The 14264-nt window shown below is 34.4% G+C and overlaps 1 protein-coding gene across 4 annotated transcripts in view; it reads left to right on the forward strand.

Moving 5' to 3' along the window:
- The first annotated feature begins 2546 nt into the window (after window positions 1-2546).
- The window catches only part of LOC103089747 (sodium channel protein type 3 subunit alpha), an 83128-nt gene continuing 71410 nt past the window's right edge, over window positions 2547-14264 (forward strand). For all 4 annotated transcript variants that reach the window (XM_007450064.1, XM_007450067.1, XM_007450065.1 and 1 more), the window contains exons 1-3: window positions 2547-2810; window positions 8165-8283; window positions 9885-9974. In XM_007450064.1, the coding sequence (XP_007450126.1) occupies window positions 2547-2810; window positions 8165-8283; window positions 9885-9974 (473 nt within the window). The remainder of the gene's footprint in view (window positions 2811-8164; window positions 8284-9884; window positions 9975-14264) is intronic.

The following is a 14264-nucleotide window of genomic DNA, read 5'->3' on the forward strand; positions in this document are numbered from 1 at the left end:
TAAAGATTACTGAAAGATTTCTACATGTTTAAACTAATTTATTTTAAAACTTAGGAACCAGGAGACTCCAATTAAATAAGTATAATTATTTCTTTATGGCAAAGTGTTGCCTCATACATGATAAGGTACTTCGATGACACTGAGGTTGAGGAAGGTTAAATGACAAACAGTAACAGACTCAATAATAATCTAGATCTCTGATACCAATTGCTGCATGGTTTTCATTCCATTGTCAGTAAAGAAACCAAAATCAGTGCAAGTAAATGCTCAAATACAAAAGTAACCTTTCTTCTCCCTTAAGAAAGCAACCACGTTCCACAGAAATTTTTAAAGAAAGTTTTCTCATGCTGTGTCATTTTCATTTAGCACTGGGGAAGAACCTTATCCATTTAATTCATGACAGGTGATGAGACACAGGCGGATTACACATCCCTGGGTATTTAAGGTTTGCAGCTAAGCACAAACTCTTTCCACACTGAAAAGTATAAAAGCTGTGATTATTCCACAGCAGCCTAGAGTTTGGAGTGACTATGTCGCCATTGAAATGACATAAAATGGCTGAAACCATTCATTCTACTTTGTGCTGTCTACTATGAATTTAGAAGGCACAAAATAGATGATTGATTGATTTTTAAGTAAAACAGAATAACTGTTCCCAAACCTTCTGATTTATATACCAGTTGATGGAGCATAAAAAAAGAGCCTTGTCCCACCACAAATCAGAAGTTCATTTTCAGAACTAGTAGCAAAAATTGCACAATTTTTTGACAAGTCTGATAATTTATAACTTATCTAGAATATACCTTCATAATAGCAGGAAATATAATAACAATGTCATATTATGAGTATGTATTCTATGAAAACACACAGGTATTAAAATATGTTTTGTTACTGGAACAGACCAGGGAACCAGTAACTCAGATATACACTCAAAAAACATATAATAACCTATATCATTTTTCTTATGTTACTATAAGATCTAGAGTTTCTGCTTCTCTGGAAGGTCAGTATATCCATGCAACCAACTGCTAAGAATTAGAAGGCCATTTAGGGATAAACTACCATGGAGACTAGAATAAGGGCAGAGACAGGTGCGTGGTTGCAGAGAGGGAAAATGTCACAGATGACTTGGATGATTATTTTGATGCCAAGGTTGTAGATCATTCTACAGGATGACTAGTGTACTCATTGTATTTTTGTTATTTTTTCTATTTTCTATCTTGATTTTTATAATGAGATTCTTGGCACAGTGTAAAATAATATAACTGTTAACTTATGTTTCAAAATTTATGTAGCTGATTTCCTGTATTTTTGACAGCTCTGTCACATTTCCAGCAAATAGAATTTTTTCCCTTCCCTGGGAAATAGAACATGTCCACTCCACGTGTCTGCCTTATCTCCATTCCTCTCCCAGCCAGGTGGTAGGCATGAATGAATGTACCCCTGTACTCTGCAATTCCCAGCCCATTCCTGAACCTCCACAGTCAGTTGTAGTTCCAGCAAGTTAAGACCTTATTTAAAGAAGAGCGGCTTGAATTGTGAGGATGCTTGAAACCACAACAGAGGAAATGGCTGGAGGAACTGAAGATAATTAGATTACGATAGTTGACACTAGTACAGTGCTTGCTAATTCCAGAAAATAGTCTAAACATTTAATGTAAATTAATTCATTTATTCCTTACAATAACCTGGGAGGCCAGTTTTCATGTTATCCCCATTTTATAGATGAAGACTGAAGCACCGAGAGGTTACATTTTTAAAGTCATGCAGCTCATCAGTGGCAGAGCCAGGGTTTAGAACAGAAGAAGTCTAGCTCCATAGTCCATACTTTTACCACACTACACCAAATGGAAGATTCAGGAAGAAGATGAAAATTGTCTTGGAATACTTAAAGAGCAGCAGACTGGGAAAGGAAGTAAATATATTCTGCATTGCTTCAGAAGATACCTCAGAAGGATCCAAGGTGAAAAGCTAAACAGAAACAGTTTTGACTTCTCTGTCCCTGCTGACAGTCAGACCTTGTCTGGAGAACCAGTGGTCAATGATGCTGATAACCAGAACACTGGCTGGGTTAGGCAAAAATTCTTTTCCTATCCTGAGATTTTATGAGTCAGGGATATACCACTGCATTGTCACCAGGATTTCTTTCTTTGGAAAGTTAGTAGGATGTGATAAAAGGAGGAGGGAGAGAAATAATGGGTCCTTGAGTAATTTTATTGACAAGCATTCTTAGCATTACTCTTTACCAAACATATACTATACTTTGGTGCAAAGGTATCAGAACAGACTTTTGAAGGACATATAAAGTTGGTGTATTGAAAATTAGATTGAATGATGCTTCTAAGTTAAAATTTGTAGTGCAGCATGAAAAGCACTACTTAAAGTTTATACTTAAAAAATTACTAGAAGAAACATTAAATGACATCTTGGTTGATTTTCTTAATCCCTCTCGTTCATTTGGTTTCCTATCTCTCATGCATTTTTTAAAAATTGTAGGCTATTCTTATGCAAGAAGCTAAACGTAATTAAATGTGCAGGATGAAAAGATGGCACAGGCACTTCCGGTACCCCCAGGACCTGAAAGCTTCCGCCTTTTTACTAGAGAATCTCTTGCTGCTATCGAAAAACGTGCTGCAGAAGAGAAAGCCAAGAAACCCAAGAGAGAACAAAACAACGATGATGAGAACAAACCAAAGCCAAACAGTGACTTGGAAGCTGGAAAGAACCTTCCATTTATTTACGGAGACATCCCTCCAGGGATGGTGTCAGAGCCACTGGAGGACCTGGACCCATACTACATCAATAAGAAAGTGAGTGTTGATTTTATCCTTCCAATAAGTCTTTAATTTAACTCAACTTTAATATACTTTGCTGGGGCTCATATATATACCACACCATAATTTTTCTACTGTTAAAGGTTTTATACTTTTTATTTCCACTTATTTTTAAGCACAATATAATAAGCAGAAACATTTATAAGAAATGAAGTCAAGATCTGGCCACAGTGAAGAGATATAAAGAGATGAACAATTGGTACAATTTCATAGTAATTGATACTGTCAAAATTAAAACTGACATAACAAAGCAAAATATCTGTTATTGCCGACATATTTAAGCACACAGTAGACAACAGAACAGTAGCTATGTGAAAGAAGAGTTATGGGGTACATATATCTATTTTTTAGTTCTTATTTGGCTTGAGGTTTCTTCACAATAGATTTGTGTTCTAGAGGGCAATAAATAATCTTTTACTTAGCATCCTCCTATAGGAAGATATACATTGAGAAGCATGTTCACCCAAGGATACATGTTTTTGGTCCACTAACCTGGAATATGATTGGGAGCTTCTCTTAACCTTAATTTGTCACAGGCTAGATTCTGTAACACTTACATATTGTTAAAAAATCACTCCAAGAAAAACCTGTCAAGAACAGAAGGCAAAAAAAAAAAAAACAAAAAACCTCAAGTTTTTCCATCCATATATGATTTAAATCAACAGCTATGACTGTGCCTTCCTAATACTATAATAATCACATAATTCTGTCAGAATTAGCTGGTTTTTGATGTTAAACCAGCTGTACAGTATTTTATAGGAAATATAAAAAACGGATGATAGATTCTATGCTTTCTAATTGGGTATTTTGACATCTTACAAGCACAATTTATATTTCACGTTCACAAGCATAAAAACAGGCCCATGTAGAAACTAACGATAAATTAATATCACCATGAGTCGCTTACAGATTAAAGGAGATATTGAGCACTTTTACTAGCCAAAGCCAGCCCTTTTAAAAGGAATGGCGAAAGAAATTGCATTCTTTAAGCAGCATACAATTTATAAGATCAATGATGGTTAAAGGAACTGACAACCATTCAGACATGGAACTAGCCCTATTGCTCTAAAGGAGTGCTTCTCAAACTTCCATGTACATACACATCACCAGAGGATCTTGTTAAAATACAGATTCTGATTCCATCGATCTGGGGTGGGGTCACGGGTCCTGCGTTTCTAACAAGCCCTCGAGTGAGACTCATGCTGCTAGTACACGGGCCACGCTTCGAGTAGCGAGCTTTAAAATGCTTTATTTAAAGTTACAGAACAAAGTTAAATAAACAGGTCCTTTCTTCTTCCTTTTAAACTAGCTTCATGAAAGGTGGCAGATAATAAATATTCATATAGTTCTAAAAATAATTTATTCCAGTACTTTACTATAGAATTGATAAAGAAAATTTTGAAATTTAGTTACTGTATTATTACACATGATGATGGCTAGTAAGGCATTCCCCAAGAAACTAGAAGAAAATTCTCCTCTGAAAATTATTGATTCAAACTATATATTTGCAAAGATACCTTCAAGAGACAGGGGCATGACTGATACTCTGGCATGATTAAAAGTATTTGCTGCTTAAAGAAAGGAAGTGTCCTTAAGAAAGGGAACTGGTAAAATTAAGGGGGAAAAAGGAGAATAATAGAGACAAACATTAGCATTTTCCTAGGGAGACAGATCTTTAGTAGTAGCCCTGAAAGCATATACCTCCCAGAAAGTCACTTCATTGTAAAGGGGCTGCACTGTACTACCTAATCAAGATGTCATCAAACATATGTATTATTTAACTAAGTTATTTGGACTCCACCCTCAGCAAAGAATATCTTATTATTTGTCTTCCCATAGATCTGCTTAAAGAAAAGAATGTGCTGGTTGTGCTATGGCAATTATTTCAGCCCATGTGACAGTGATATATCTGGCTGTATATAAGTAGATTGGCATTCTGATTTTATATCAGGCTTTAAAGCTTGGTTAATGTGAGTCTGCTGCTCAGAAACAGAATTGTTCTCTGTGTGCTAACAAAGTCAGTTTTTATTGCCTTCCTGTCTGACAGCAAGACTTGAACCCTGATTTATTCATAATGGCCATGACCCATCTTGAGAGACATCTAGACTGTTTACTGTTGTCTGCACAGCTTTCCTTTATGAAGTGTACATAAAGATAAAGATTGAGGTGCTATTGAAGAAAAAGGTAGTTTGTGGTTCTTAGGATAGAAGGAGCTAATGTAGGAAGCTAACGGAGAAGTTCTGGAATTTAAAATACGGTATAGAGCTTGTTAATTATATGAAATAATGCAGGTGAAAGGCATTTTAAAATTGTAAAGCATTATGTAACTTTGCTTCCATCAATTAATGATACAGTTTATATACCTAATTTAATCATATGAGCAACATCACAGTGTATTTTAATGGCATTCAAATTGAACAGATAAAACTTAAGAATAGTGACAGTAATAATAATAGCTAACATTTGTTATGCTCATACTTTGTCAGGTACTGTTTGAGTGCTTTAACTGGTATAACTTATTTAATATTCAAAGAACCAGTGAGGCAGGTACTATGTTAACCTCATTTTATAGATGGGAAGGTGAAGCCCAGAGAGGCATTCTATAGAAGTCACATTCTATAAGTGGTGGATTAGGATTCGAACCCAGGCAGTCAGGCTCCAGAGCCAGAGCTCTTAACCACTAAGCAAACCTACATATGGTGTTTATTAATATAAGAAAAGAAAATTTTTTAAAAAAAACTGGTTTTATAATTTTGAATTCTCTGATGTATGTGGTTCTACTCAGAGAACTTATTCTTGCCTCAAGTAGTAAAAATTTTAGTGAACCTGTAAAATGTGCATTTACCTGGAAAAAAGAAGCAGGCAGCATTCCAGAGTAGACAATAACCAGTTTAACATACTTCCGGATATAACATTCATCACCTTATTAGCAATAAGTAATACTATTTTTTTAAGTCACATCAATACTTATCATTTCTTAGAGGACTGATTTTGGAATTGACACTATTTATCTCTCTTCTATTTATGTGTCATTCTGTCAAATAATTTTCAGTTTAGATATATCTCTCAATAACATAAGAGCCCCAAATTTCAAATGCCTTTCTTGAAATTTTTTCACCATACAGGACATTAACATTTTATTCTTAATTTCTCAGAACTCGGAGTTTTCTTTGTGTTAGGGGCTGTTCTCCAGAAATAAACTGGTATGGTGTTCTTAAGGTCTGCTTTTTCCAGAATCAGTAAATTCACCAAAGATGCCTTTGGCATGTCGTTTTTAATCCCATTAGTACTACAAAGGCCAATCTTGTGGGAAGAGAAGAGGATTCCATGTTTTAAGGGATAGTTCATTCCTGTTCACTCTATTTTTGGAGAGTTTTTCAAAATAAAATCCTCTCAATGTTACAAGTGGTTTTTTCAGGGATATTGTTTCAAAAAAGCATGAGTAAATGCACCTTAAACTATGGTAAACTTTATATGTTACTGCTGTCATTGAATGTTTAAATGGATCTAGATTGTTTGGCTATAATATTACATGATTTAATCCTGTGAATTCAAAAAGTCCTTTAATGCATTTGTGCTTCAAGGGCACTCTTCCCAATGTCCACTGTCCCTTGTGGATAATCTCAGTGCTAGTAAAGAACAGTTTATCTGCCCTTGTCATAGAATTGCTCAAATTTATAGAGTACAGTTCATGGAAAATTGTTGGTGAGGTCCATGGTCTTGAATACAAAAGGCCAATGTGCAGAGAAGTTGTTTTCTCTACCCTTTATACTTACAATATAAATATTTTATATTTATAAAATATAAATATTATACTCACAATATATCTATTCAAACAGAGCATGTTGTCAGTGAACATGAATGTATGGGATATAGCCCTTACTTAAAGGATAAAAACATATTATTAAGTAACTGGTTATATAGAATAGATGTCTTAAAGGTAAATGGCATCTTAAAGATAAACCCACATTTAATTAAAACAAGTGTTTATTTGCAAACGAGGCTATTAAATACTGTGGAAAAAATGGAGAAAAAGTAGCGAACAGGCTCTTTATGCTCAATGATTTATAACAACTTCTAAGCTAGTCCTCAGTGGAATGAACTCTACATGTAAATTGCTACTTGACTGTAATTACAAGCAACATGCCAATGTGCGTATATTAATGTACTAAGACTTACTGGAAAAGGGAAACAATTAGGGAGTGATCAGAAGGCAGTGTGATTTATCTGGAAAGACATGGTGGAGGAGATGATCTTGATAGCTGAGGACATTCCCAGAGAGTAGGAATTTTCAATCCTTGGCTACATATTAGAATCACGTGAGGAAATTTTTTAACATACCATTGTTTGTGCCCATCCTCCTGAAATTGATTCAATTGTTCTCGCGTGGATCCCATAGATCGGCGATTTTAAAATCACCCCAGGAAATTCTAACATGTGGACAGGACTAAGAACCTTTGATATAATAGTGGGTCATTGTAGGTGGGACCTTATTGTCAGGTCTGTTACGGACCTGAAACGGGAGGAAGTCTGCATTACACGACCTTTCAGGTGCCTCCCTCCTCTAGGATTCTATGACACTCATTTTCAGAATCAGAGGGAGAAGTTGACAGTGAGTGGAACTAGCAAGTGAATTAAATTGGCTGGAACAGAGACGCTTTGGTGGGAAAAAAATAAAAGATGATCCTAGAGAGACCTACTAGGTAATCACTGGGTAATACAGCTTAAACGGTAAATTGAAGATTATAGGTTTCAGGGAATGCCCTTTGAAATGATGTAGTTCAGCCTAACTCTTAATGCAGCTGTTCCTTCTCAGTATTACCAGCAGATCTATAGAATGAGCAAAACCAGATTATTCAGCCTGTTTGAACATTTTAAAGTAGGACAACTACCAGAGGGAAAATAGCCTTCATAAACTTTGGAGTTAAAAAACTTGATGCAATTAAAATATTTATAAAAGATTATTTTAATAGCAGTATGTACAGAATAATCTGAAAAGTTACCAAAACTGGAGACAGATGGTAAGGCTTAGATGGACTTAGACTCCATAAAGTTACCTTACATCTTGGTAAAAATTTTATGTAGGATCATCAATTTGTATCAGGAAGTTGATACCTGAGAGGCAGATTAGATAATAGTATATCATATCTTTATTTGTAGCTATATGTTAATTAAAGGGAGAAACATCTAACATGTTTATAGTTATGATATACAAACTGGCTTAAACAAGTTCAAACAAATCAGGTAAAAAGTTTTTTTTATGTGTATAAGCTCTTCAAATAAGCCACATGTCTAATCTAGTGATTTTTTTCTCATATTTTCTTTTTCAGACTTTTATAGTATTGAATAAAGGGAAGGCAATTTTCCGATTCAGTGCCACCTCTGCCTTGTATATTTTAACTCCGCTAAACCCTGTTAGGAAAATTGCTATTAAGATTTTGGTACATTCATATCCTTTTCATGTGAATTGTCTAAATGCTGTTTCTAGTAGTTGATTTTACAAAAAATGTCATTCTTTTTTAAAAAAATATATAAAATTTCTTTGGGATTAATGGTAACATTGTTGTTTAATCTGTTTTACTCATTGATTTTCTGCTATTTATAACAAGATTATTGTAGAATGACTATTATGATTCTAGAAGTAAAAACGCTACCATGATAGTGAATGTGTAAATGAAACACATTGTGTAGTAGGAATAACAGCAAATCTACTTCAAACTTTTTATTAACCTCAATTAGACCATATATAACCACCACTAAAGAAACATAGTCTATGGTGCTTAGTGTTATTATCTATATTACCAAATGTTCAAACTTTTGTGCCTTAATTCGTTCTGTATTTTAATCACCTGGGCCTGTCCTCTCTCCCTCCCTCCCTCCCTCCCTCTTTCCTTCCTTCCTTTCTTCCCTCTTTCCTTCCTTTCTTTAGTAAATATTTTGTAAACTACTATGTGCCTATGTATCTGATTGATAATATATATTTAAAACTAACTGAACTTAAAACTACTTACAGTGATAGTCAAAATGTATATGTAAAATGACATAATAGGGGTGGATTTCAAGAAAATTCTCAAGACATGATAATAAAATAGAAAGGTGATCTTCAGACGCAGTGTTCAAGAATCGGCATTTATACAGATTCAAAACAGGCTAACATAAAAACTAAAAGAGAGACAACAGAGACAGGGTTAACCTAGAGACAGGGGAAATAGGACTGATAACCTTTTGAAGTGCATTTGAATTCTCCCATTCTATGGTTTGATACTGTAAAGTATTTACATTTTAAAATAAAAGATTTACCTCAAAATATATAATCATAAACTTCCTTAGAGTGAAGTCTGGATTGAGATCCTAAGGGAAATTACCACATCTAATTCTTAGGAAGGTTTAAAAGCAGTGTTTGTTTAGGTATGGTGTGGACTAGATACAGGAAGATAGCTAGGTGGTCAAAGTTCCCACACTCTCAAGTGAAAATAGAAAGTTAGAAAATAATACTAGCTCTTTAGCAAAAAATTGTCTCTCTCTTTATTCTTATGTTGTAAACGCTAAAGGAACAAGTTACATCACTATAAGACTGCTAGAGTTTCTAATTACAGTGGAATTCTCAATCAGTGTAATCCTCAAATATATGGAGCTGTACATTCTCAAGTGTATTACATTGCACTCATTAACCTTTTTTCTGTCAGTAGAAATTGTAAACGGTATCTGAAGTATAACTTTTAGACTTATACTATAAACTTACTAAAGAATGGTCATTTCCCCTGCAGTGCAGTTTCACACAACTCACTGAAATGCAAAATTCCCATTTGCTTCAAATAGAGATCTCTTTCTATTGAATTCAGTTTTGTGAGAAAATGATGTAAAATAAAAAAGCATGGACCAAGAGTATATGACAGACTTTGAAGTTTCTTACTGTTTTTGCCATTGTTTTAAAAGAAATAAGTAAGGTTAATTTTACAGGTAACTTGTGTTGATTTTTTTTTTTTGTACTGGATCATTTTTAAGCGGCCATGACATTGTACTAGCATTTATTCCTTAACTATAATCTACTTTATTCAGCATGCTTATCATGTGCACTATTTTGACCAACTGTGTATTTATGACCCTGAGTAATCCTCCAGACTGGACAAAGAATGTAGAGTAAGTAGAAATAATTTCTTGGAATGAGAAATACACACTCAAATTCTCTAGCAATCTCCTTATAGTTATGGTCTGACTCATGGTTTCCACTTTTTTGAAGTCAGGCTAAACACTTTTAAGAAAAAGTTATTTCCATAATATGAAAAAAATAGGGGAAGTTCTTAGGGGACTTTTCCTCCTATGAGGTAGGTATTTCTTCTGACAAAGGATAGTATTTGTTTAAGAAAGGTTATTAATTGTATATACTAGGTGGTAAACTAAACAATCATTTAGCATAAAAGTTAAGACTGAATCACAGTTATGCACTTTAGATAAAATATAATTACCATTTGAATAATTTTATAAATAAAATTATTTCATCCTAGTATATTACCATTATTGTTATATTCTGATAAAACAGATTTAGGTGTTTAGCGCTATATTACTATATTAGGCTTTTCAGTTATATGTTATATCATTGCATTTAGGAAAAATACATTTAGGTATTTAAGTTACTTCGATGTTTAGTTATATTTCGACACATAGTTTATTTAGACAGAGGATGTGTGCCAAAACACCACAGATGTGTTCTGTAAAAAGGAAATATAGAACTACCATATGACCCAGCAATCCCACTACTGGGTATATACCCTGAGAAAACCATAATTCAAAAAGAGTCATGTACCACAATATTCATTGTAGCTCTATTTACAATAGCCAGGACACAGAAGCAACCTAAGTGTCCATCGACAGATGAATGGATAAAGATGATGTGGCACATATATACAATGGAATATTACTCAGCCATAAAAAGAAACAAACGAGTTATTTGTAGTGAGATGGATGGACCTAGAGTCTGTCATACTGAGTGAAGTAACTCAGAAAGAGAAAAACAAATACTGTATGCTAACACATATACATGGAATCTAAAAAAAAAAAAAAAATGGTTCTGAAGAACCTAGGGGCAGGACAGGAATAAAGACGCAGACATAGAGAATGGACTTGAGGACACAGGGAGGGGGAAGGGTAAGCTGGGATGAAGTGAGAGAGTGGCATGGACATATATACACTACCAAATGTAAAATAGATAGCTAGTGGGAAGCAGCCGCATAGCACAGGGAGATCAGCTCGGTGCTTTGTGACCACCTAAAGGGGTGGGATAGGGAGGGTAGGAGGGAGATGCAAGAGGGAGGAGATATGGGGATATATGTATATAGCTGATTCACTTTGTTATAAAGCAGAAACTAACACACCATTGTAAAGCAATTATCCTCCAATAAAGACATTAAAAAAAATAAAAGGAAATAAAATGTCTTTGCAAAACCATGTTCAAAAAATAACAGGGCTTAAGGGGAAAACATGATTATGGACAGATCACTCAACACTTATAAAACTTTGCAATTAGAACACTAATAAAAACAGTGACAATCCTAATAAAAAGATTTGGCCCAGTTAAATCTCTATGGACATTTGTATCTAAAATCTCAGCCAGCAACCTCCCTGCAGTCTCAGACTATGGGTCTTGTCCTTTCTCCCTTGAAATGGAGACCCTGGGAACATTTGAATGATATCATCAAAATAAAACATTTGACTCAGTATTTTAAAACAGAGGGAAATATCTAAGCACAGTAGTTTGGGGCATGTTAAACTAGACCCTGCTTGCGCTAAAGAAGGAAGTTCTATTAATTTTTCATTAGTATTAAGGTCTTTTATTGCTAAGGATGTTCTACGTAAATGTGAAGGAAAAGGTGTCCCTGATTATTTCAAAGCATCAGTACGCTGGGGAAAACTGTGCTTTAACTAATACAATCTCTGCATTATAACAACATTATTCCCCAATTTGTCCATCACATGTGAGATTATTCGTGACAAAGAAACATGCTATTTAGTGAAACAGAAGATGTTTAGGTTATACAGGCTATTTATGTATGGTATAATGCAATGATCAGGTATTTGTTTCAATGCAAAAGAAAATTTTATTACATTCTTCTTCTTGTTATATTTTTTAAAGTAATGTCCAACAGGAGATAAGTTATTATGACAAATACTGCCACTTTTATTTCTGTTTTTTATAGATTTCTATGAGGATTTACAGCATCCTTCTAAGCTATCATTTGTCAGTGGTTAAACACATTAGTTAACGTCTTTTTTGATAGTAGATTGAAAATGCTCCTTAGAAATCATTTTAGTAGAAAATCCAGCTCTTATGTTGAGGCAAGCCACTTAACAGAATTCTTATGATTTGGGGATTAACAAATGGACATACCTATGTAAAACTACTCTGTATGTTCTTTTTCCTGCAGAAATTATTGACATATTTTAACATGTACGAATTCATTTGTATAACATTATTAAAAGACAGGTACGTGAGAGAGTGGCATGGACATATATACACTACCAAAATAGATAGCTAGTGGGAAGCAGCCACATAGCACAGGGAGATCAGCTCAGTGCTTTGTGACCACCTAGAGGGGTGGGATAGGGAGGGTGGGAGGGAGACGCAAGAGGGAGGAGATATGGGGGTATTTGTATATGTATAGCTGATTCACTTTGTTATAAGCAGAAACTAACCACTGTAAAGCAATTATACTCCAATAAAGATATTTAAAAAGAAGAGAGACGGGTAAAGGGGACACTTAAATATTATTATTTGAATATGCAGTTTTCTCTTTTTAAAGTCATTTTTAGAGATGACTATATCCATTATGAAAAGTCTTAGCTTTACAAAAGCTTTTGACTTACACGGTTTAGTTGGGAAACTTTGCACAGGTTTCTGATCAATTATCTCTAGTCAGTTGACAGCAAGGCAGCAGGAAAACAAGCAAAATATTAGTGTTTACAGCCAAAAAACAAAACAAAACAAACAAACAAACAAACAAAAAACCACACAAAAAAACAGAGTCCAATGCAAAGAGAAGTCAGTTCTGACATGAAAATAGAAGTCACTGATAGCAGAAACCGTCCCTGTACAGAGGTGGCATACTCAGAAGGCCTGAGGACCATATTGTATAGTGAAGGTTGTTATTATGTCAGGCAAGGCACTTCTATGGACATGAGAATTACAGGGGAAAATAAAACACCTTGTAAAATGGACAGAATCAACAATATGATTAAGAGCCTAGTAGGGGTACAGCCAAGAAAAATCAAGATCCCCTTGATTCTCACTGACCTGTTCAATCTAGTTTGCTAATAGGTACATCTGAACACCCATTCTGTGCAAAGCTGTCACAAATGTTAAGTTCTAAGACCTCTCTTCCTTGGATAGCTATCACACTCACCATACACTCCAAATGTCCCCACAAATTTTCTTCCTTTTCCAAAACAGGAATAGGAGCAGGGACTTTAATCTTGTTTCTAGTCTATAGATAACTTAGAATGCTTAAGCATAAACCACAGGGCACTAACCATTAATAGGATAAACAGAACATACATGGGAGCTGTCTCTTATGCCTTTTGCAATGCCAGGTAACTCTCCAAACAGAAATGTCATGGTGATTATATGTAATACACGAAGATCCAAACCAAAACACAAGTAACCATAAGCTTGGCATTGTAAATTATGTCTTCCTAATAAAGTCAGCTACTTCATAATAAGTAAAGATAGCAGTTATACTTACTCCTCATGAAATTAATTGAATTGTTTAAAAAAGGAAGACTTAGGAAAACTAGACGTAAAGATTTCTGCATACATTTTCCTTTGATTTCTTGGTTCCCTCATAAGAGAGAAATTTCTACAGAAAAAAAAATGCGAAAATAACTCTCCTAACTTTTTTCACATATAAAATACTAGTAGGCTAGAAAAGATAATGAATTTTAATGAAAGTAAATTAAATCTTTGTGGCTTGAGAGGAGTAATCTGAAGAACAAACTTAGATTGCACTTTTAAAAAGAATCCACTGTTGAAAAACAAGTACTCTCTCCCAACTATTTTTGGAAGAAACAGAAATAACTTGTATTGTCAACACTCAAAGGAGAGAGGGCTAGAAATTCACTACCAAACAACAAATGGAAAAGTCTTTCACCATTTTGGAGGCTGAAACTTGAATTTGAGCATGTTTAAATGATTTGGCCCAATTGCGTAGTAACTGATGAGAGGTTAGATTCAGGAATTTTGGTATCCCTGAATTTTGGTAATTGTGTAAACACACACACAGAAAATACTAATGCACAGAAAGTTTTTTAATGAATATATATATATACATATATATAACTGAATCACTTTGCTGTACACTAGAAAATAATACAACATTGTAAATCAACAATACTTTAATAAAAAAAAAAGAAAGTGACATCAGAATATATCAATTTTCA

Source organism: Lipotes vexillifer, unplaced genomic scaffold (genome assembly GCF_000442215.2).
Source record: "Lipotes vexillifer unplaced genomic scaffold, Lipotes_vexillifer_v1.1 scaffold330, whole genome shotgun sequence".
Lineage (NCBI taxonomy): Eukaryota > Metazoa > Chordata > Mammalia > Artiodactyla > Lipotidae > Lipotes > Lipotes vexillifer.